Here is a 24,496-nt window from a genome sequence, read left to right as displayed (position 1 = left end):
ACTCCGGCCATCTGTGTTTCTGACCCCATTCCCTCTCATCTTATGAAATCTCTCGTCCCTTCCCTCCTCCCACCCTTAACTTCCATCTTGAACCGCTCACCCTCTACTGGTTCCTTCCCCTCTGCCTTCAAACATGCCCATGTCTCCCCAATCCTAAAAAAACCCTCTCGTGATCCCACCTACCCTTCTAGTTATCGCCCTATCTCTCTCCTACCATTCCTTGCCAAACTCCTTGAACGAGTCGTCTACACCGGCTGCCTCGAATTCCTCAACGCCAACTCTCTCCTCGCCCCCCTCCAACCTGGCTTCCATCCCCTACATTCCACTGAAACTGCCCTCTCAAACGTCACCAATGACCTCCTTCTTGCCGAATCCAACCGCTCCGAATCTATCCTAATACTTCTCGACCTCTCAGCTGCCTGCGACACTGTGGACCACCTCCATCTCCTCATCACGCTATCCAACCTTGACTTCTCAGACTCCGTCCTCTCCTGGTTCTCCTTTTATCTCTTCGGCCGTTCATTCTCAGTCTCCTTTGAGGGATCCTCCTCCTGCTCCCATCCCCTTACTGTAGGGGTTCCTCAAGGGTCAGTTCTTTGTCCCCTTCTGTTCTCTATCTACACTCACTCCTTCGGCGAACTGATTCGCTATCACGGCTTCAACTATCATCTGTACGCTGATGACACCCAAATCTACATCTCCGCCTCTGCTCTCTCTCCCTCCCTTCAGGCTCGTGTCTCTTCCTGCCTTCAGGACATCTCCATCTGGATGACTGCCCACCATCTAAAACTCAATATGTCCAAGACTGAAATCATTATCTTCCCTCCCAAACCCTGCCCTGTCCCTGATTTTCCCATCACTGTACACGGCACTACCATCCTTCCCGTCTCACAGGGCCGCAACCTTGGTGTCATCCTCGACTCTGTTCTCTTGTTCACCCGTCACATCCAATCTGTAACCAAAACCTGCCGGTCTCACCTCCGCAACATCGCCAAGATCTGCCCTTTCCTCTCAATCCAAACCGCTACCTTGCTGGTTCAATCTCTCATCCTATCCCTACTGGATTACTGCATCAGCCTCCTCTCTGGTCTTCCATTCTCCTGTCTCTCCCCACTTCAATCTATACTTCACGCTGCTGCCCGTATCATCTTTGTGCAGAAACGCTCTGGGCATGTTACTCCCCTCCTCAAAAATCTCCAGTGGCTACCAGTCAACCTATCCATCAGGCAAAAACTCCTCACTCTCGGCTTCAAGGCTCTCCATCACCTCGCCCCCTCCTACCTCACCTCCCTTCTTTCCTTCTACAGACCAGCCTGCACTCCTCAGCCGCTAACCTCCTCACAGTGCCTCGTTCTAGCTGGTCCCGCCATCGAACCCCGGCCCACGTCCTCCCCCAGGTCTGGAATGCCATCCCTCCACACATCCGCCAAGCTAGCTCTCTTCCTCCCTTCGAAGCCCTACTGAGAGCTCTCCTCCTCCAGGAGGCCTTCCCAGACTGAGCCCCCTTCTTCCTCTTCCCTTCCCCATCTCCCCCTACCCTACCTCCTTCCCCTCCCCACAGCACCTGTATATATTTTTGTACAGATTTATTACTCTATTTATCTTACTTGTACGTATTTACTATTCTATTTATTTAATTTTGTGTATGTTTTGTTTCGTAATGTTGTCTGTCTCCCCCTTCTAGCCTGTGAGCCCGTTGTTGGTTAGGGACTGTCTCTATATGTTGCCAAAATGTACTTCCCAAGCGCTTAGTACAGTGCTCTGCACACAGTAAGCGCTCAATAAATACGATTGAATGAATGAGTGAATGAGTAGGGCCAGTGCCAGCCAGACGACTAGTGACAGGATCGAGCAGAGGAGTAGCCCCACGACCGCACAGAGGAGTAAGTTCAGGAAAAAGTGGAGGAGTAGCGTAAAGATTGGGTGGAGGGGAAGGGCCAGGTCCCAGTAAAAGGACGAGGGCCAGAACCAGTAGGAGGAAGAGGACCAGGACCGGGCGGGGGAGGAGGTCCAGGAAAGGTTGGAGGAGGAGGGCCAAACAGGGCAGAAGAGGAGTCCCAGTAGGAGGCAGAGGAGAACGTCCCCCTCCCCCGGCCTGGAATGCCCTCCCTCCGCACATCCGCCAAGATGTCTCTCTTCTTCCCTTCAAAGCCCTACTGAGAGCTCACCACCTCCAGGATGCCTTCCCAAACTGAGTCCCCTCCTTCCTCTCCCCCCCCCACCCCTCTTTTCTCCTTCCCGTCCCCGAAGCACCTGTATATATGTATATATGTTTGTGCATATTTATCACTCTATTTATTTATTTTACTTGTACATATTAATTCTATTTACATTATTTTGTTAATATGTTTTGTTTTGTCGTCTGTCTCCCCCTTCTAAACTGTGAGCCCTCTGTTGGGTAGGGACCTTCTCTACATGTTGCCAACTTGTACTTCCCAAGGGCTTAGTACAGTGCTCTGTACACAGTGAGCGCTCAATAACTACGATTGAATGAATGAATGAATCCAGGTCCTCTGACTTCCAGTCCAAGACCTGTTCCACTCCACGGATATTTTTTTTTTCTTGAGGGTATTTGTTAAGCACTTACCGTGTACCGGGCACTGTACTAAGCTCTGGGGTAGGTTCAAGATAATAAGACAGGACAGAGTCCCAATCTCCATTTTACAGATGAGGAAACCGAAGCCCAGAGAAGTGGAGCGGCTTGCCCGCGGTCACCCAACAGAAGAGGAGGATTAGCACCCAGGTCCTTCCTGCCCACGGTCGGATCGAGTTAACCGCCCGCGGATGGCAGAGAGAAACGGAACCGGGGTGATAGGCTTCCTTCTGAAGGGACTGTCGGACCGGCCGGAGGTGCTATTCGCGGCCTTCCATGCCATCTACTCGGCTACGCTCCTGGCCAACGGTGCCCTCCTCCTCGCCCTCCGCGGCGACCACCGTCTCCACACGCCCATGTACTTCCTCCTCACCACCCTGTCGTTGCTGGATGTCTTCTGCCCCATGGCCACGGTGCCCAAGATACTGCGGGGCCTCGCCTCTAGAGACCGGCGATATCGTTGCCTGGGTGCGCCCTTCAGCTATATTTCCTGGTGGCCCCGAAGGGTGAGGACGTCTTCCCCCTGGAAGACACGGCCTCTGAGCATCGTTTGGCCGTCCACTGCCCTCTCCACTATGCTGTTCTCATGGACGGGAACGTGTGCGTCGCGCTGGCGGCCGGGGCAGGGCCGGCCCGCTTCCTCAACTCTCCCCTGCACGCGTCCTTCACCTTCAGGATGACCTTCTGCCTCTCCCACCTGGTGGACCAGTACTACTGCGACGTCCCTCCGGTGACGGGCCTGTCCCTCTCTGGCGGTAGGCGGGATCGGCGCCTTCTCTATCACTTTAGGCTCCTACGTACTCGTCGTGGGCGCCACCTTGAAGAGGCGCTCGGCCGAGGGGAAGTGCCGGACCTGGTCCACCTGCACCTCCTGCCTGTCGGCAGTCGGCCGCTTCAACGGCCCTGACATCTTCACCTACATCCGGCCATCTTGCGGTCACTCTCCAGGAAGAGACGGGCTCGTGGACATGGTGTATGGCGTCCTCAACCCCCTCATCGACAGCCTGAGGAATGAGGAGGTCAAGGGGGCCCTCCGGCAGGTGCTGAGACGGACGTTAGGCCCGCCGGGATCTCTTCGGCACCCATAGGACAACTATGGACTGGGCTCCCCCGGGAGTAGGTGCGCTGGACTGAGCGCTCGATAAAACGCTAGAGGAGACTCATTCCCTGTCCACGGGGAGCTTACACTTCTCAGAAGCAGGGTGCCCTAGTAGAAAGCTCACGGAGCTGGGCGTCAGAGGACTTCATTCATGAATGATTCAGTCATTTTCCTTTATTGAGCGCTTCCTTTCATTCCTTCTTCCATTAAATTGTATTTATTGAGTGGTTACTGGGTGCAGAGCACTGCATGCAAGGTACTGTACTAAGCACTCGGGAGAGTACAATATGACAATAAGCAGAACTTTTCCCCGCCTACAACGAGCTCTCAGTGGTTTCTGATCCTGGCCCCGCCGCCTACCTGCTGTGTGACCTTGGGCAAGTCGCTTCATGTCTCTAGACTGCAGTTCAAGAGTATAGCTCTACACTGTAGGCTCGCTGAGGGCAAAGAACGTGTCTGTTTATTGTTACATCGGACTCTCCCAAGCACTTAGTTCAGTGTTCTGCACACGATAAGCATTCAGCAAATATGACTTAAATGAACTCTCTTTGTCTCAGGTCCTTCATCTGCAAAATGGGGGTACAATACCTGTTCTCCCTGCTACTTGGACTGTGCATCCCATGTGGGACCTGATCATCTTGTGTCTACCCCAGTATTTAGTACAGTACTTGGCATATAGTCAGTACTCTTAACAGTGAAACAGATCATAATATACTGAAAGCTGGTGGACCCAGAATAAGGATTAAAGGGACACTGAATCTATAATTTATTTGAATGTCTGTCTTCCCCTGTTGTCTCTAAGCTTATTGTACTCTCCCAGGTGCTTGGTACAGTGCTCTGCAAGGTTAGTACTCAGTAAATATGACTGCTTGATGGCTTGAGTGATAGTCATACATGAATGCATAGACAAGTTAAGACAAACAGTGTGTCCAAGTGGATAGAACACGGGCCTGAAAGTCAGGGGACCTGGATTCTACTCTCAGCTCTGCCACCTGCCTGCTGTGTGACCTTGGGTTCGTCACTTCACTTTTCTGTGCTCCAGTTTCTTGTTCTATAAAATGGAGATTCAAATCATGTTGCCCCTTTTACTTCGAACTGAGCCCCATTTGGGGCAGGGACTGTGTCTGACCTGTTTAGCGTGTGTCTACCACAGTGCTTAGTATAGTGCTTGACACAGAGTAAGTACTTAACGAATACCATAGTGCTGATGCTAATGATGATATTAATACTAATACTGTTAATAATGATATTACGAGTATGTGTGCAAGATGGGAGGGGGAGCTGAGGAAAAGGGGGGCTTAGTCTAGGAAGGCCAGTTCCTGCTGAGACGAAGGCCGATCTGTTTACAGACACACCCTTTACGGTTTCTGATTCTTTCTCCTGTTTCTTGTTGTTGTTGTTAAGCACTTACTATGGACCATACACTGTAGTAAGGGCTGGGATCAATGCAAACTAATCACGTTAATCCTTAATCTCCCAATTTTACAGGTTGGCTAACTGAGGCCCAGAGAAGTTAAATGACATGCCCAAAGTCAGGCAACAGACAAGTGGTGGAGCTGGGATTAGAATCCAGGTCATTCTGATTCTTGCTACATGTCCCTACATCCTCTGATTGATCGATCAATTGATGATGTATATTGAGAATTTACTGGGTGCAGAGAACTGTGGGAAATGGAGCTACAGAGGTTATTACTCATTTGACTGGAACTCCCCGAGGTGTGTGAGTGGGGTGACAAGGAGGGGGGTTCGTATCTTCTAACTCTTCCGTGTTATCCCAAGCACACAATGTTCTGTCCATGATAAATCATATTGATTGGTTACAGGATGGTCAGGTGGAAAGGGCTTGGGCTTTGGGATTCAGAGGATTAGAGTTGTAACTCCAATCCTAGTTCTATGATTTATCTGCTGGGTCACTTTGGGCAAGTTACTTCAATTATTTGTGCCTCAGTTCCCTTATCCGTAAAATGAGGATTAAGACGTTGAGCCACTCGTGAGACAGCGACTATGTCCAAAATGATTAGCCTGAACCTATCCCAGCGCTTAATACAATGCCTGGCACATAGTAAGCGCTTTACAAAACACACACACACACACACACACACACAGACAAAAAGATTAGATCACCCCATTCCTTGTTCCAAGATTACATTTTTATCTTGCACCTATTTCAGCACTTAGCCCCTAGTAGTTGCTTCATAAATATCATTTTTATGCATAGCAGTCATTGTTATATCATTATATATAGTGTAAAGCAATTATTATGGGTATCGCATAGCACTTTTTTTTCCAAAGCCTTTTCAAGTTGTTCATCCCATCTTTGAATTTACAACATCCTTGTGAGCTAGAGGGAGAAATTATCATTTCTAGAGTGGCCTAGTGGGAAAACACGGGCCTGGGAGTCAGAGGGCTGGGTTCTAATTCCAGCTCTGCCTCTTGCCTGCTCTGTGACCTTGGACAAGTCCATTTACTTCTATGTGCACCTGTTTCTTCTTCTGTAAAATGGGGATTTAATACCTGTCCTCCCTCTGTGAGTTCCATATGGGATAGGGACTGTGCCCAACCTAATAACCTTGCATATACTCGAGCACTTAGTGCCGTGCCTGGCGCATAGTAAGCGCTTAACAAATATCATTAAAAAACAACAAAAAAGGCAGCTACTTACATGCGTTCCTCAGGGGCCGTTATTTGAGGTAGGTGGTCCTGCCGCGGGAGAATAACAGAGAATAAGTCAGAGACTCGGTTTCCTCTGCAATCAATCAGGGAGCCCACCTGGCAGGGTGATGGCTTCTCACTCATGTTTAATTAACCGACTGATGTGTTTATCGTGGATGAGAAGTTTCCAGACTGCAGAGGCATAGCTTGATGATGCCCCTGCTGGGCATGGGTCTGGTGCTTCCAGGATGGGCCACAGGAGATAATTAGGAGGTGGGATTATCGGATTCTGCTATGGAATTTCCTCGGTTTCTCGGTTGGCTGTCGACTTACCTTGGTTCCCAGTCCCCAGAGTGGAGGACTCTAGGAAAGGCCGAATGGAGACTGGACCAGAACAGATGACGTGACAATCAAAGCCATTAATAATAATAACTATGGCATTTGCTAAGCGCTTACTACCTGTCAGGCACTGTACTATGCGCTGAGCTGGATAGGAGCAAATTGAGTTGGAAATAGGCCCTGTCCCATATAGGGCTCACAGTTTCATAGAGCTGAGTTTCTCAGCTCCGCAACATTGCCAAGATCCTCCCTTTCCTCTCCATCCAAACCGCTACCCTACTCGTTCAAGCTCTCATCTTATCCCGTCTGGACTACTGTATCAACCTACTCTACGATCTCCCATTCTAGTGTCTCTCCCCACTTCAATCCATACTTCACGCCGCTGCCCGGATTGTCTTTGTCCAGAAAGGCTCTGGGCATGTTAATCCCCTCCTCAAAAATCTCCAGTGGCTACCAATCAATCTGCGCATCAGGCAGAAACTCCTCACCCTGGGCTTCAAGGCTCTCCATCACCTAGTCCCCTCCTACCTCACCTCCTTTCTCTCCTTCTACAGCCCAGCCCGCACCCTCCGCTCCTCTGCCGCTAATCTCCTCACCGTGCCTCGTTCTCGCCTGTCCCGCCGTCGACCCCCGGCCCACGTCATCCCCCTGGCCTGGAATGCCCTCCCTCCCAACATCCGCCAAGCTAGCCCTCTTCCTCCCTTCAAGGCCCTACTGAGAGCTCACATCCTCCAGGAGGCCTTCCCAGACTGAGACCCCTCCTTCCTCTCCCCCGCGTCCCCCTCTCCATCCCCCCCGTCTTACCTCCTTCCCTTCCCCACAGCACCTGCATATATGCATATATGTTTGTACATATTGATTACTCTATTTACTTATTTATTTTACTTGTACATATCTATTCTATTTATTTTATTTTGTTAATATGTTTTGTTTTGTTCTCTGTCTCCCCCTTCTAGACTGTGAGCCCACTGTTGGGTAGGGACCGTCTCTATATGTTGCCAACTTGCACTTCCCAAGCGCTTAGTACAGTGCTCTGCACACAGTAAGCCCTCAATAAATGCGATTGATTGATTGATTGATTGATTGATTTCATGACAAGCCGGAGAGGGTCGAACTCTCACCAGGATGTGATGTCGGTCATTTCCTTACTTTTACCTCTTAAAGTGGTCAGTCAATTAGTCGGCCAATTGTATTTACTGAGTGCTTGCTGTATGCAGAGCACTGCCCTAAGTGCTTGGGAGCATACAATAAACAGTCATATTTCCTGCCAACAACGAGTTTACAGTCTAGAGGGGAAGACAGACATTGATAGAAATAAATCAATTTCAGATATGGACATCAGTGCTGTGGGGCTGGGAGGGTATGAATAAAGGGAACAGGTCAGGGTAATTCAGAAGGGAGTGGGAGAAGATGAAAGGAGAGCTTAGTCAGGGAAGGCTTCTTGGAGGAGATGGGCCTTCCATAAAGCTTTGAAGGAGGGGAGAGTGTTCGTCGGTTGGATATAAAGAGAATCAACGTGTCCCAGTTGCAAGAGCACGGGCTTGGGAGTCAGATGACGTGGGTTCTAATCCCGACTCCCCCACCCGTCTGCTGTGTGACCTTGGGCAAGTCACTTAACTACCCTGTGCTTCAGTTAACCTAGCCTGTAAAATGGAGATTAAGACTGTGAGCTCCATGTGGGACAACTTGATTACCTGGAGCTACGCCAGTTCTTAGAACAGTGCTAGGCCCATAGTAAGCGCTTAATAAATTCTATCATTATTGTTATTATTATTATTATGTGAATAGGAAGATCGTTCCAGGACAGAGGCAGGATGTTGGCAATGACATATGCATTCATTCATTCATCCATTCATTCATTCAGTCAGTCGTATTTATTGAGCGCTTACTGTGTGCACTTGGAAAGTACAATTCGGCAACAGAGACAATCCCTACTCAACAACGGGCTCACAGTCAAGAAAAGGGAGACAGACAGCAAAACAAAACATGTATACTGGCATCAATAGCATCAAAATAGATAAATAGAATTATAGATACATACATACCATTAATAAAATAAATAGAATAATAAATACGTACAAAGCTGGAAGTCCACTGAGAATGTTGGAATTAGAGGAGCCAGTGTGCCGGCTTGGAGTGTAACAGCATTAGCAGGCATCCCGAGTCCTTATAGACTTCTCTTACTCTCACCTCTTACAGTGGGGTTTGTCCCTCAGAAACACCCTCCATACCTTTTCATGACGTCCAGACCTGTGGAGAGTTTAAGTGCTGTTCTTCATGTGGTCAATCGATCCACCAATCTATTGTGGTTATTGGGTGCTTACGGCGTGCAGAGCACGGTACTAAATGCATGGGAGAGGATAATATATCAGAGATGGTGGATATATTCCCTGCCCACAAGGAATCAATCAATCGATAGATCTGTGGTGTTTATTGAGCACTTACTGTACTAGCACATGGAAGAGTACCATACAGCAGAATTGGGAGACACACTCCCTTCCTACGTCGAGCTTACAGTCTACATGGCAATGTAGTAAGGGGGGGAGCTGATGGTCTTTCAGTCACTCAAAGAGTCAGTGGTATTAATTTAGTGCTTACTATGTGCTGAGCACTGTTCTATCGTTGGGAGAGTACGATACAATAGAATTAGCAGACCCATTCCTTGTCCACAATCAGTGACTGAATGAATCAATGGTATTCATTGAGTGCCTACTATGGGCAGACCTCTGTACTAATATTTTCGAGAGTACAATACAATAGAATTAGCAGACATGTTTCCTGCCCACAGTCAATCAATGATATTTACTGAGCAGCGTGGCTTATTGGAAAGAACATGGTTTTGAGAATCAGAGGACGTGGGGTCTAATCCCCGCTCTGCGACATATCAGCTGTGTGACTTTGGGCAGGTCACTTCACTTCTCTGTGCCTCAGTTACCTCATCTGTAAAATGGGGATTAAAAGTGTAAGCCACATGTGGGACAACCTGATTACCCTGTATCTACCCCAGCGCTTAGAACAGTGCTTAGCACATAGTTCGCACTTAACAAATACCATTATTATTATCATTATTGAGTGCCTAATATTTGTCATGTACTATACTAAGCACTTACTTTGATTCATTCATTTTTTCATTGAATCGTATTTATTTCACACTTACTGTGTGCAAAGCACTATAATAAGTGCTTGGGACAGTACGACATAACATTAAATAGACACATTCTCGGCCCACAATGAGCTTATGGTCTAGAGGGTGTGACAGGCATTAATATGAATAAATAAAGAAATTACAGATATGAACATAAGTGCTGAGGGGCTGGGAGAGAAGATGAATAAAGTAAGACCTGGCAGGTCTTACTCTGTGCCAAGCTCTGTGATGATCATAATAATGATAAATGTGGTATTTTTTTAGCGCTTACTATGTGCTAAGCACGGTTCTAAGCCTTGGGGAAGATACAAGATGATCAGGTCGGATTCAGTCCCTGTCCCATCTTGGGGCTCATAGTCGTAATCTCCATTTTTACAGATGAAGTTACTAAGGCCCAGAAAAGTCAAGCTATTTACACCAGGACACACAGAAGACATTTGACAGAGTCAGGATTAAAACCCAGGTCCTTCTGGTTCCCAGGCCCGGTACCAATCAACTAGGTCATGTTACTTCTTAGTGTGGCCTATTGGATAATTTCTGAGCACTTTATGTTTCCAGAGACCTATACGACGTGTTTTGGAGAGTAGAATTGTTGTGGTAGACACAATTCCTGTCCATGAGGTACTTACAATCCGCAGTGGACTGTATGAAGTGCTTGGAAACTAAAACCCAATCTCTGGCCACACTCTACAAAACTGTGGTATTTGTTAAGCCCTTACTACCTATCAAGCACTGTTCATAGTGCTGGGGAAAATACAAGATAATCAGTTCAGACACGGCCCCTGTCCCACGTAGAGCTCACAATTCGAGGGAGAATAGATATTTAATCCCCATTTCATAGATAAAGGAACTGAGGCACAGAAAAGTGAAGTTACTTGCCCAATGTCACCCATCAGGCAAGTGGTTGAACGGATCAGAATCCAGGCCTTCTGATCCGTGCTCTTTCCACTGGGCCTCGCCGCCTCAGTCTAATACCTGTAGTGGGTGTAATGAGCAATAAAACACATTGAATTTGATGATTTTATGTTTCACAAATAGTGCAGAGGGTCAGCGAAATGACACCAAGAAGGTGAAGTGGCAGGTGGTCAACAATTATGTGTGTTGGCCGGTTTCTCCATTCTGCAGGTCCAAAGACTGGGGAGACCCTTCTGCCCATCCTCTGCTTTTTAAATTTTTATGGTGTTTAAATGTTGCCTGTGTGTCAGCCACTGTACTAAGAACCGGGGTACAAACAAGCTACATCAGGTTGGACACAGTCCCTGTCCCAAATGGGGCTCACAGGCTTAATCCCCATTTCATAGATGAGGTAACTGAGGAAGAAAGAAAGAAAGTGACTTGTCCCAGGTCACACAGAAGACAAGTGGCAGAGTTGGGACTAGAATCCATGGCCTTCCAACTCCCTGGCCCGAGCTCTATCCACTAGGCCCTGCTGCTTCTGCTCGTAGGGAGGATGGAGCTAGAGGTGACTGACGAGGATGAAGAGAATCAAGGTCGACATATAGAAAGGAAGGGGATAATGAGGTCAGAGAGAATCATATAGGATGTGTCGTCACGTTACCTTTATTCCTCTCCTTCTACCGGTTTGCTCTCGTGCCCCTGACTAGTGAAGTGGAAGACGTTTGTAGCCTGTGGAAAGTAGGGAGAGATGGAGTCAGGAAGTCAATGACGATAATAATAATAATGATAATGACATTTGTTAAGCGCTTCATATGTGCCAAGCACTGTTCTAAGTACTGGGGTATATACGAGGTAATCGGCTTGTCCCACGAGGGGCTCACAGTCTTCATCCCTATTTTACAGACGAGGTAACTGAGGCACAGAGAAGTTAAGTGACTTGCTTAAAGTCACACAGCTGGTAAGTGGCAGAGCCAGGATTAGAACCCACATCCTCTGACTCCCTAACCCGTGCTCGTTCAACTAAGCCACGCTGCTTCTCTACCAACTTCTAAAGCACTGTGCTAAGCACTGGATGTAGACAGGGAGGCAGCGTGACCCAGTGGAGAGAGCACAGGACAGAGAGTGAGAAAACCTGGGTTCTATGTCTGTCTCCCCCTCTAGACGTCTCATTGAGTGCAGGGAATGTGTCTATTGCATTGTTATGCTGTCCTTTCCCAGGCACTTAGGTGCTCTGCACACAGTAAGCGTTCAATAAACACGATTTATTGACTAATTCCTCTGCTCTGTAAGCTCACTGTGGGGAGGGAATGAATCTATTACTTTACTGCCCTGTGATCTCCCAAGTGCTCTGTTCAGTGCTCTGCTCTCAGTAAGCACTCAATAAATACCATTGATTGATTGAGGTGGCGATGGGGTGATGATTCCGCTGAAGCAGGTGGCCGAAGGGGTATGAGTGGTGTTATAAGTGCTTAATACAGCGCTCTGCACAGAGTAAGCACTCAGTAATTACGATGGAATGAATTTCATCTCGGGTCAGATGAGATGATAAGGCCCGTGGTTTCAACTGGAGGTGTCACCTAAACGTGCAGTCTCAAACGTCAATGACTTTCCCGGTGCCCAGTTGCCTAAACAGGACCACGACCTCTTTAAAAGTTCAATTATGGCGGGATCGGGTTTCATTTCCGGGAAAGACATCGCCTCCTCAGGACCATCCCCAGGGCGGCCTTCAAGTCACGGTTCCTCAGGCTGTAGATGAGGGGGTTCAGGGCGGGGGCACCATGGCTTAGAACACGGACACCAGCAGGCCCGGCGTCAAGGGGGAGAGGGACGGCGGCTTCAAGTGGAAGGAGGAGGCTGTGGTGAAGAAAACAGCGGTGACACCAAGGTGGGGCAAGCAGGTGGAGAAGCCTTCGGCCCGGCTCTCGGCGGCCGGCATCATCAGCACGGTCTGAAAGATGCGCACGTACGGGACGACGATGAAGGCCAAGCACACCACTCGCAGGAAGACACTGCTGGTCATGATCGCGTCAAGAGCAAGAGATAGAGCAAGAGACCTTTACTAAGGAGGGGATATCGCAGAAGAATTGGTGAAGCGCGGTGATCTGCAGAAGAACAGGGAGAAAGTACCAGCTGAGAACAAGCCTCCAAACATTCCCCCGCTGAGCCAGGAGGAGGCGGCCATCTTACCACAGGTCCCGGGGGCCATGACAACCTCGCAGCTCGGGGGAGACAGATGGCGGTGTAGCGGTCGTAGGACATGGCCGTGAGGACGAACAGCTCTGAGCCGGCAAACCAGACCACGGAGAGGACTTGTGTGACAGAGCCCAGGAGGGAGATTTCTCTAGGGTCGGGTGGCCCTGATGGGGAATCTCCTCATCGTCACTGTCACCGTCCTCGACGGTGTACCTCAGGTACCCTACCTGTAAAATGGAGATTGAGACTGTGAGGCCCACGTGGGACAGGGGACTGTGTCCAACCCGATTTGCTTGTATACATTCATTCAATCATATTTATTGAGAGCTTACGGTGTGCAGAGCACTGTACTAAGCGCTTGGGAAATACAAGTAGGCAACATATAGGGTTGGTCCCTACCCAACAACGGGCTCACAGTCGAGAAGGGGGAGACAGACAACAAAACAAAACAGGTAGGCAGGTGTCAATGCTATCAGAATACAGAGAATTATAGCTATATACACATCATTAATAAAATAGAGTAATAAATATATACAAATACACACATGGGCTGTGGGGAGGGGAAGAGGGTAGGGCAGAGGGAGGGAGGAAGGAGAGCGAAGGGTAGCAGAGGAGGAGGAGAGGAAAAGGTAGGCTCAGTCTGGGAAGGTCTCCAGGAGGAGTTGAGCTCTCAGTAGGGCTTTGAAAGGAGGAGAAATGTACCCATTCCAGTGCTTAGTACCGTGCCTGGCACAAAGAAAGCGCTGAAAAATACCATAATAATAATGGTAATAATAATAATAATTATTATTATTGTTGTCATTAACACAGGTGTAAGATACCCTAGAAAGCAATTACAAGATCCCTCTAAATATACTGTTACAAGAATCTGCAGGGGGTAGCTGTATCTAAACCAAGAAGTACAAATTCATGGGCTCCTGATCATAATCATAATTAATTAACATAATCATAATTATCAACATTATCATTATAGTCTTAATTAACCATTTACATGCAAAAGGCTGTAACGAGTCCTGAGTAGAAACAAAATGATCAGCTCAGACAAAGTCCCTGGCCGTAAGAGGCTCAGAATATAAGATAAAGAGAAAGCATGTATCAAATCGTCATGTTACAGACAGACCCAGAGAGGTTAAGTTGGTTACCCAAGGGTTGGGATTAGAACTCAAGTGTCATGGTTCCCAGTGGCATAATCACTCCCCCCTAGACTGTAAGCTCCTACTGCGCAGGAAACGTGCCTACCAAATCTTTTATCTTCCCTTCCAACCCCTTTTCTCCCCTTGATTTTCCCATCACCGCAGATGATCCACCATTCTTCCTGTATCACAAGCCCATAACCTTGGCATTATCCTCGATTTCTCTCTTTCATTCAACCCACAAATTCAATCCATCACTAAATCCTGTCGGTTCCATCTTCACAACATCGCTAAAATCTGCTCTTTCCTCTCCATCTGAACTGCTACCACGTTAATCTAATCCTTTATTCTATCCCATCTTGATGAATTTATCAGCTTCCTTGCTGACATCCCAGGCCTCCTGTCTCTCCCTATTCCAGTCCATTCTTCACTCTGCTGCCCTGATAATCTTTCTATAAAAGCTTTTCAATCCATGTTTCCACACTCCTCGAGAACCTCCCGCGTTTACCCATGCACCTCCACATCAAACGGAAACTCCTCATCACGGCTTTAGAGCACTCAATAACTTGACCCCTCCTACATCACCTCACTACTCTCCTACTACAACCCAGACAGCATGCTTCACTCCTGTAGTAAATGTGATTGATTGACTGGGGATTGAATATCAGCACAAGGAAATGGACATTTCGACCTATAAAGGAATCTGGGGAACTTTCCTTTTTAAGACTGTTCACAGTCCTGGTTCCTCAGGAAGTTCAGGACCGGGGGCATGACAGCGTAGAACACGGACATCAGCAGGTGGAACACCGAGGAAGCGTGTGAAGGCGGCTTGAGACAACCAAACATGCCTGTGAAGAGGAAGACGTTGACGACGACGAGATGGGACAGGCAGGCGCAGAAGGTTTTGGTCTGGCCCTTGGCAGCCGGCGTCCTCAGCACAGCCCAGAAGGTGCGCACATACAAGACGATAATGGGAATGAAGCCTACCGCACTTATGGTTATCCCAAAGGTCATGATCACGTCGATGGCGGAGTGATCAGAGCAGATGATCTTCATCGGGGGGGGGGGGGGGGGACGGGACGTCACAGAAGAAGTGCTGGACAATGTTGGATCCGCAGAAGGGCTAGGAGAAGATCAAAGCTGAAAATAAAACCCCTAACAGCCCTCCTCTGAGCCAGGAGGCGTCAACTATCTTCCCACAAGCCCTTGGTTCCATGAGGAACTCATCGGTCAGGGGGAGACAGATGGCGGCATAGCAGTCGAAGGACATGGCCATGAAGATGAAAAACTCCGAGGTAGCAAGCAGGACGACCAGGTAGAGCTGAGTGGCACTGCTCTAGAAGGAGACGAATCAGCAGTTAGACAGGGAGATGGTGACGGATTTGGGGATGGTGACGGAGATGAAGCAGAGGTCGATGAGGGCCAGGTTCCTGAGGAAGAAGTACATGGGCGTGTGGAGGTGCCCATCGAGGACGGTGACGGCGACGATGAGGAGATTCCCTGTCAGAACCGCCAGGTAGACCAGGAGGAACAGCACGGCGTGGACCAGCTGCAGCCCTCTGATCTCCTAGAATCCGAGCAGCAGGAATTCCCTCATCCTGGAGACGTTGGGCATGTCCGCAAGATGTCCTTGGGCATCATGATAGGACCTGATTTCAGACAGGGATTAAAAACATTCAGGGAGAAACTCACATCGCAAAATAATGCACTTGACCAGAGATGAACCTCAATCAATCCATTAATCAATCAATGATATTTATTGAGCGCTTACTGTGTGCAGAGCACTGTACTAAGTACTTGGGAGAATCCACTACAACAGCGTTGGTCGACACGTTCCCTTCTCACATCCAACTTGCAGTCGAGAAAGGGAAGCTCACCTGGTCATCTCTTCCTGCCTCCTGCCTCAATTCAGGACACAACGGAAAACTTTCCACGTTGATGATGTCTATTTTATTCTGAAACATCAGCAGAGATTGTGTCCAGTTTTCTGCCCACAGTAAGCGCTCAATAAGTTCCACTGATTGATTTGCGCTATGAAAATCTAGAACGCAGGGGTCGTGTAATCGGGAAACGATGTGCTTAAGGAAGGCTGGTGCTCTACAATTCACTTTGTCGGACACTACACGCACAAGGCATTTCTTCCTGCAACACAATACACTGCGTCCAAACAGGCTCGTAGTGTAGAATGGAAGTTTGCAAATTCCTAGCCAAGACACGTTCCAGCAAAAACAGGGATTATGGCAAAATTCTGTCCATCAACAAGTTCTTACTCTCAGGACTTTTTAATGGTATCGGTTGAAAGTGCTTACTATGTGTTGTGCACTGTATTAAGCACTGAAGGGGATAAAAGCAAATCAGGTTGGACAGAGTCCTTGTCCCACACGGGGCTCACAGTCTTAATCCCCATTTTATGGATGAGGTAATTGGGACGCAAAGAAGTGAAGTGACTTGACAAATGTCACACACTAGATCAGTGGCAGAACTGGGATTAAAACCTGGGTCCTCTCGACTCCCGGGCCCATGCTCTTTCCGCAAAACAACAATGCTTTTAATTTAGAGAAATTGTGACTCTGACCCAGATCATCCCAGTTTCCTATTGAAATTTCCCTCACCTTTCCCCTGCTCCTCTCCGGAGTTACGGAGCCGGTCCTGGGCTGGGGAGCATCGACCTCTACTGAAAGAGAGGCTCACTTTATCTCTTTGGTCCTGAACACTGGTAGTGTTGACAGGAAGGTCTGGGTGAGGTGTGAGAGCTGTCAGGATCCTCCCTCAATTTCTCGGCTCTCTGAATGGCTGCACCGTCATCTCAGACGACGGCCGGGTTGTTTCCTGGGGGATTCCCCATCAGAGGACAGGGCTCCGCTGAGCCAGCTGACCGTCCGGGAATCTCGGAATCAATCAATCAATCAATCGTATGTATTGAGCGCTTACTATGTGCAGAGCACTGTACTAAGCGCTTGGGAAGTACAAATTGGCAACACATAGAGACAGTCCCTACCCAACAGTGGGCTCACAGTCTAAAAGGGGGAGACAGAGAACAGAACCAAACATACCAACAAAATAAAATAAATAGGATAGAAATGTACAAGTAAAATAAATAAATAAATAAATAAATAGAGTAATAAATATGTACAACCATATATACATATATACAGGTGCTGTGGGGAAGGGAAGGAGGTAAGATGGGGGGATGGAGAGGGGGACGAGGGGGAGAGGAAGGAAGGGGCTCCGTCTGGGAAGGCCTCCTGGAGGAGGTGAGCTCTCAGCAGGGCCTTGAAGGGAGGAAGAGAGCCAGCTTGGCGGAGGGGCAGAGGGAGGGCATTTCAGGCCCGGGGGAGTCTGGGATGGTGGGGTCACTGCGGCCCCTACCCCTATAACCTAAATAACTTCCTATTCCCGTGTGGTTCCCACTCTGGGACTCCTTTGTCAACATCAACACACTAATCATCATTCCCTTTCTGTGATTAATAATAGTGTTCTGGTTAAGCTCTGCGTTTTGGAACTTCATCCCATGCCAGGGCTTGGGGCCATCTGAAATCTGCAGCAATCCATCTTAGACATTCCCCTCATGACTGTAAACTCAACTTGGGCAGGGAATGTGGCTACCAACCCTATTATATTGTTATATCGTACTCTCCCAAGCGCTTAGCATCAAGGTCTGCACATAATAAGCACTCAATAAAAATGATCGATCAGTTGGTATGAATTATTTTCTCCTACTCAATTTCTATCTGCATTCTCCATTCCTCCCAAGCTCACCATCTCACTGTGCCTCGTTCCCTACTCCTCCAACTCAGATCCCTACCTCACCATCTTTCCTCTGATTGGAATTTGGTCTCCCTTCACATCCACCAGACCATAGGGCTTCCCATATTCAAACCCCCTTCCTGAAACTCTGTTAAATCCACTGGACCTTCCCTGATTATTTTTCATAATGGTACGTGCTAATTGTTTGCTATTTTCCAGGGACCGTTCTAAGCATTGAAGTACATACAAGCTATGGGTGAACAGACAGACAGATGGACGGATGGATGGATGGATGAGTGAATGGATTCGAAGCAAGGATTTGATCAGTCAAATTCATTCATTCATTCATTCAATCGTACTTATTGAGAGCCTACTGTGTACAGAGCACTGTACTAAGCGCTTGTTAAGTATACTTCAGAATAAATAGAGGCAATCCCCGTCCACCCAGGGCTTACATTCACACACGGCTTGTCAGCCTCTGTCCCAGACATTGACAAATCCTCAGGGGCTGGACTTTCTCTTTGGACAGCTCTTTGTATGGTATCCCCACGGTCAGAACCCTGATGAGGAATGAGATAGTCAGTAAAAGGAAACAGACATTTAGTCCCTTAGAGGAGGGAGGAGGAATCTCCCCTTTAGGAGTTTCCCCAAGGCGGCCTTCATTCATTTATTCATTCATTCATTCATTCAATCGTATTTATTGAGCACTTAATGTGTGCAGAGCACTATACTAAGCGCTTGGAAAGTACAAGTTGGCAAAGTATAGAGACGGTCCCTACCCAACAGTGGGCTCACAGTCTAGAAGGGGGAGACAGAGAAGAAAACAAAACATATTAACAAAATAAAATAAATAGAATAAATATGTACAAATAAAATACATAAATAAATAGAGTAATAAATACGTACCAACATATATACATATATACAGGTGTCGTGGGGAGGGGAAGGAGGTAAGGCTGCGGGGATGGGGAGGGGGAGGAGAGGGAGAGGCAGTGTCTCCCTGTCCCATGTCCCGGTTCCTCAGGTTGTAGGTAAGAGGATTTAGGGCTAGGGGCACCACGGTGTAGGTCACGGACACAAGCATGTCCAAAACTGAGGGGACGTCTGACACGGGCTTGGGGTAGGAGATGAAGGTAATAGAGTGGAATATGGTGACGACTGTGAGTTGAGGCAGGTAGGTGGATAAGGCTTTGGCCCGACACTTGGTGGCCGGCATCCTCAGCACGTTCTGGAAGATGTGGACCTAGGAGACGACGATGGAAATGAAGTAGTTGACAGATAACGCTACCCCACCAGTGACGATGACATCGATGGTGAGCCTGGTCCTCGGAGCAGGAGATCGTCAGCAGGAAAGGGACGACACAGAACTGCTGGACGATGTTGGACCCACAGAAGCTCAGGGAAGCTCAGCAGAATACAAGACCCCAAACAGCACCCCGCTGAGCCAGGAGGCGGACACCACTTTTCCACAGGCCCAGTTTTTCATGTTGATCTCATAACACAGGGGGCAGAAGAACGCGGTATAGTGGTTGTTGGACATCTCCGTGAGGATGGCCAGCTCTGAAGTGACCGAAAAGACCACGAAGACTTGGGCGACACAGCCCAGGAGGGCGATGGATCTATGATCGGTCAAGGAGATGACGACCTACTTCGGGACCGTGAGAGAGATGAGGAGGACAGGTTCGAGGAAGAAGGTTCGACAGAGTCGAGGATGGACAGTTTCCTGTGGAAGAAGTACATGGGGGTGTGTAGGTGCCAGTCAAGAGCAATGACAGCAAGGAGGAGGAGATTTCCTGTCAGTGCCACCAGTTAGACCGGGAAGAACATTGTGGTGTGGACCAGCTGCAGCTCCCGGATCTCTGAGAAACCCAGCAGGAGGAATCTCGTCACCTTTGAGACGTTGGGCATATTGGGGAGGCAGCATTGACTTTCTTCATTTGATGAGGGAAGAGTCAAAGTTAGAGTCAATTGATGGGATGAGTGAAGGAAATGACAGGACACTTGCTGGTGATTCTCTATGGAGAGGAGACAGTTATTGAATTCATAATGATCTTTGAGTTCACCGTGGAGACATTGAACATTTCTGGGGAATGATGTTGACTCCCTGCACAGGAAGAGGGATTGAAGACTTCAAATTAGAGACACTGACGGTGGGGTTGAAAGAAAAAGTCTAAGTCAATCAATTATGTTTATTGATTACGTAAAGAGGACACGGTATTAGTACATATGATCACAGCCTCCAAGGAGCTTCCATTCCATTGGAAGCACCAATCCGCTTCAAACTGTAGAAACCGGTTGCACTATGGTAAGAACTCAGACTTGGAGTCAGAGGATCTGGGTTCTTATTCCACCTCTCCCAGATATCTGCTGCACAGCCATGGGACAGTGACTAAATTTCTCAATAGTGAAATGAGGCTTCAATACCTGTTTTTCCTCCTACTTCGTCTGGGAATACCTCGTGGGACACGATCTGTGTTCTACCAGGTTGCCCTGAATCTCCCCCAGCACTAAGTACTTTGCTTGGCACATAGTAAGCACGTAATAAATATCAAGAGAATTATGTTTGGTTGAGGAGGCCGAAACTAAAATGAATGGCGATTAGGAGAGGTCAGAGAACATGAAGATATGTTCATGACTGTTGTGAATTTTTTTCGGTGCTTTTAGAGTCAAACAAGAAGTGACTTTACAAATGAAATCATCCATTTAGTAGAGATAGAATGGGCCTGGTAGACAGAAGGACCCGTATTCTAATTCTGTCTCTGCCCCTTGTCCGCTGTATGACCTGCGGCCAGTCACTTTCCTTTTCTGTGCCTCAGTTACCTCATCAGTAAATTAGGGATTAGGACTGAAAACACTATGTGATGCATGGACTGTGCCCAACCTGATTAGCGTGTACGCATCCCAGTGCTGAGTACACTACCTGACATATAATGAGCACTTAATGATACCATAAAACAAGCAACAAAAATAAAACCCAGGTATACATGAAACTGACTCAATTTGCTCAGTATCTGCATTCACACTTGTACTCACACAAACGCAAGCATATATCATTATTCATCTAGTCCTTTCCTAAAGCATCGCTCCTCTTTTCAATCTCCTCTCAGGACAAGTTGTGTCTTTTCACAAGGAACAAAATCTGACAATAGGCTTGAAGGCTTTCTGCCCTATGACTGCACTTCACCCCCTTTCCATCATTCAAATCGTCTTCTCAGCTCTCAAAAGCAACTTTCTAGTTGTTACTCACGATCGACTCTCCCATTTCCATCCTAGCCTGGAACTCCGTCTCTTATCCACTCAAGATCAGAGAGAGCACAGTACTTTCCGAATTCTGAGCACTGCTAAAATCCCCCGCCCCTCCGACCAGCTACCCCGATTCATTTCCCAGCCCTTTAAACCCACTTCACCTCACACAAGCGAGAATCAACTTATTTCCATCCTCATTTAGTGGGAAAAGCATGTACCCAATGAGTTCTCCTCTTGACAGTGAGCTCCTTGAAGGCAGCATGCACATCTACCAGCTCTATTCTATTGTACTCTCCCAGGTATAGCTTAGTGAGAGTCAGAGGACTTTGGTTCTCATCCTGCCTCTGTCCCTTGGCTGCTGTGGGACCTTGAGCAAGTCGATTCCCTTCTCTGGGCCTCAATTTCATCATACGTAAAATGGCATACAATAATTGCATATTCATCTTTCCATTCTTTTTTCTTCCTTCTAGAAGGAGCAGGGAATGTGTGTGTTATGGTGGTACAAAGTGGATAGAGCACGAGCTTGGGAGTCAGAATGAGTCAGAAGGACGTGAGTTCTAATTCTGGTTCCATCTCATGTCAGCTGTGACCACGGGCAAGTCATTTAACTTCTCTGATCCTCAGTTAGCTCATCTGTAAAATGGGGGTTAAGACTGTGAGCCCCATGTGGATCAAGGACTATATCCAGGCTGCTTAACTATGTCTGCCCAAGCTCTTAGGTCAGTGCTTGGGACATAGTAAGAGCTTAAAAAGTACTAATACTATTATTATTACTCTCAAAGGGCTTAGGGCACACAAGAAGCGCTCAATCAGTATGATTCAAAATTCATTGATTGATAGTAAATTAGACTGTTTCAACCTAGCCCGGTAGGCTGGAAGGCCCACAAGGGCAGGGTTTCCAACCTTTCCCACTATTTGTCTTCTCCCAACATTTGGGAAGAACTCTTCCGTGAAGGAATTGCTGATTGTGCCAGTGGCTGTCCAAAGCTGGTCACAGTCTCTCAGCCCTGTCTTTCATTTACTCTCTGCAAGGGATTCTGGGACCCACTGAAGGCCAAGGTGACTGTCCACAGTGCTGACGCTGTGCCAGAGCACAGTAGCCCGGCGGGTTGTTGGCATGATACCAGGTTCGAGAAGGAAGGAGGAGAGGTATGTGATGGTTGGAGGTTACTGAACTGGAAAACACCTCCTCTCCTGCTAGCACCCCTGCCGTTCTGGGGGCTTTAACCCTGGTCCGAGCCCCAACTTAGGCTCCAGACTGGCTTCATCTCTTCCATTCTCATCCCCGTGCCCCCTCTGCCCCTCTATCCCACTCAAACCAGGGTCACACTCTCGGAGCAGTGTGAGACTGGGCTTCGCTGACTTCTGCAGGGCTGGGCTGGTCCCCTCTTTCCCCTCAGACTCCTAGGTTCGGTCAGCCAGAAAGGAACAGAGCGGAGCCCTTGATCCCTCCGCTCTCCCTCAGTCACCGAGAAGTTTTCCGGTCCGGGCCCCCATCCCTGTTGATAAAGCAGGAGCTGCTCCGAGGGGGATGCCAGGAGGATGGCTCGGGGCCCTTCCAATGAACGTCGTGGCCTGGGCAAGCCAAGCACCCTCTGGTCACGTGGTTCCTGAAGCTCCTGGGAGACAAGGATCCGGTCCCTGCAGCGTCAGTGATGGTGCTGGCCCCCGGGGTTGCTTTGGAAACAGCAACGTCTGAAGCCCAGAGTTCCAACGGTTCCTGTTTTCAACGACAGTCTATAGCCACTGTGAATGCTTTCAACTTTGTCTAATTCATAACCTGTGACACTCAATTTGTCAGTCAATCAGCCAACTGTAATTTTTTCGTATGGCCTTAATGAAGCGTTTAGTATATATCAGGCATAATACTAAGTGCTGGAGCAGATACAAGCTAATCAGATTGGATAGAGTCCGTGTCCCCCCTGGGGCTCACATCTCAAACCCCATTTAACAGATGAGGGAACTGAGGCACAGAGAAGTGAAATGACTTGCCCAAGGTCACATAGCAGACAGGTAGCGGAGCGGAACCGGCATTAGAACCTACGACCTCTGACTACCAAGCCCCTGCTCTGGATGGATGGATTGATGGATGGATGGATAGATGAATGGTTGGAAAGATGGATGGATGGAAGGAAGGAAAGATGGATTGATGAGAGAGGATGGATTTTACAAGAAAGATGGAACTGAAATAATCCTTTCGTCCCTTCTCCCATACCTCTTCCTGTTTTCTAACTTTAATTCCCATCCCCAGAGTCATGCTAAAGAGTGTATCAGTACATTTTCATAGTCATTACTAATAATGACATCCTTGTGGTATTCACTAAGAGGTTGTGTGCCTATGTCGTTCCACTTGCTGGAGTACAAACAAAAGAATCCTTTCAGACACAATTCCTGTCCTACTCGGGCTCAGAGTGTAAGGGGAAGAGAGATCCTAGGAATATTAAGTCACTGCCCCCAGGTCACAAAGCAAGCCAGTAGCAGAGCTGGCAACAGAACTCAAGTCTCAATCAATCAATCATTCGAACATATTTATTGAGCACTTACTCTGGGTCCAGCAGTGTACTAAGGACATGGAAAAGTTCAATATAACAGAGTTGGTAGACATTTTCCCTGCACACAATGAGTTTGTAGTCTAGAGCGATTTCCATTCCTTTAGGCCATGATAATTGTTTTTTTAAATATGGTATTTGTTTAACACTTGCTATGTGCCATTCACTGTTCTAAGCACTGGGGTAATTACAAGGTAATCGGGTTGTCCCACGTGGGGTTCACAGTTTTAATCCCCATTTTAAGATGAGGTAACTGAGGCAGGGAGAAGGTAAATGGCTCGCCCAACTTCACACAGAAGATCAGGAATTAGAACCGCCCCAAACCTGGATTTACTGTACTAAGCATTCATTCATTCATTCATTCATTCAATCGTATTTATTGAGCACTTTCTGTGTGCACAGCACTGTAATAAGCACTTGGGAAGTACAAGCAGCATGGCTCAGTGAAACGAGCACGGGACCTGGAGTCAGAGGTAATGCGTTCAAATCCCGGCTCTGCCATTTGTCAGCTGTATGGCTCTGGGCAAGTCACTTAACTTCTCTGGGCCGCAGTTCCCTCAACTGTAAAATGGGGATTAAGATTGTGAGCGCCCCGTGAGACAACCTGATCACCTTGTAACCTCCCCAGTCCTTAGAACAGTGCTTTGCACATAGTAAGCGCTTAACAAATGCCATTATTTTTATTATTATTATTATCATAACCACCAAGAAGACTGTGACACAGCCCAGTATCTACGGTCGGTCAGGGAGTTGTGGATGGATTTGGGGACGGTGACGAAGATGTAGCAGAGGTCGAGGATGGACAGGTTCCTGAGGAAGAAGTACATGGTGGTGTGGAGATGCCGGTCAAGCGTGGTGATGGTGACGATGAGATGATTCCCCTTCAGGGCCGCCAAGTAGACC

General features: G+C 48.0%; 1 protein-coding gene across 1 annotated transcript; it reads left to right on the top strand.

The window, feature by feature from the left end:
- Nucleotides 1-2,784: 2,784 nt before the first annotated feature.
- LOC119921670 (olfactory receptor 5B12-like) lies at nt 2,785-3,681 on the top strand. The gene is made up of 3 exons (XM_038741753.1): nt 2,785-3,006; nt 3,075-3,348; nt 3,383-3,681. The coding sequence occupies exons 1-3, from the start codon at nt 2,785-2,787 to the stop codon at nt 3,679-3,681; spliced, it is 795 nt and encodes a 264-aa protein (XP_038597681.1).
- Nucleotides 3,682-24,496: the final 20,815 nt, after the last annotated feature.

Source organism: Tachyglossus aculeatus (genome assembly GCF_015852505.1).
Source record: "Tachyglossus aculeatus isolate mTacAcu1 chromosome 12 unlocalized genomic scaffold, mTacAcu1.pri SUPER_6_unloc_4, whole genome shotgun sequence".
Taxonomy (NCBI): domain Eukaryota; kingdom Metazoa; phylum Chordata; class Mammalia; order Monotremata; family Tachyglossidae; genus Tachyglossus; species Tachyglossus aculeatus.
This window is presented reverse-complemented; position numbering and strand designations above follow the sequence as displayed.

Bases quoted from the DNA above. Each gene is read 5' to 3' on its own strand.
- LOC119921670 (XM_038741753.1), top strand. From the start codon at position 2,785: ATGGCAGAGAGAAACGGAACCGGGGTGATAGGCTTCCTTCTGAAGGGA. The intron at 3,007-3,074 runs GTGCCCAAGATA...TGCGCCCTTCAG, and splicing joins TCTTCTGCCCCATGGCCACG to CTATATTTCCTGGTGGCCCC. The intron at 3,349-3,382 runs GTAGGCGGGATC...CTATCACTTTAG, and splicing joins GGGCCTGTCCCTCTCTGGCG to GCTCCTACGTACTCGTCGTG.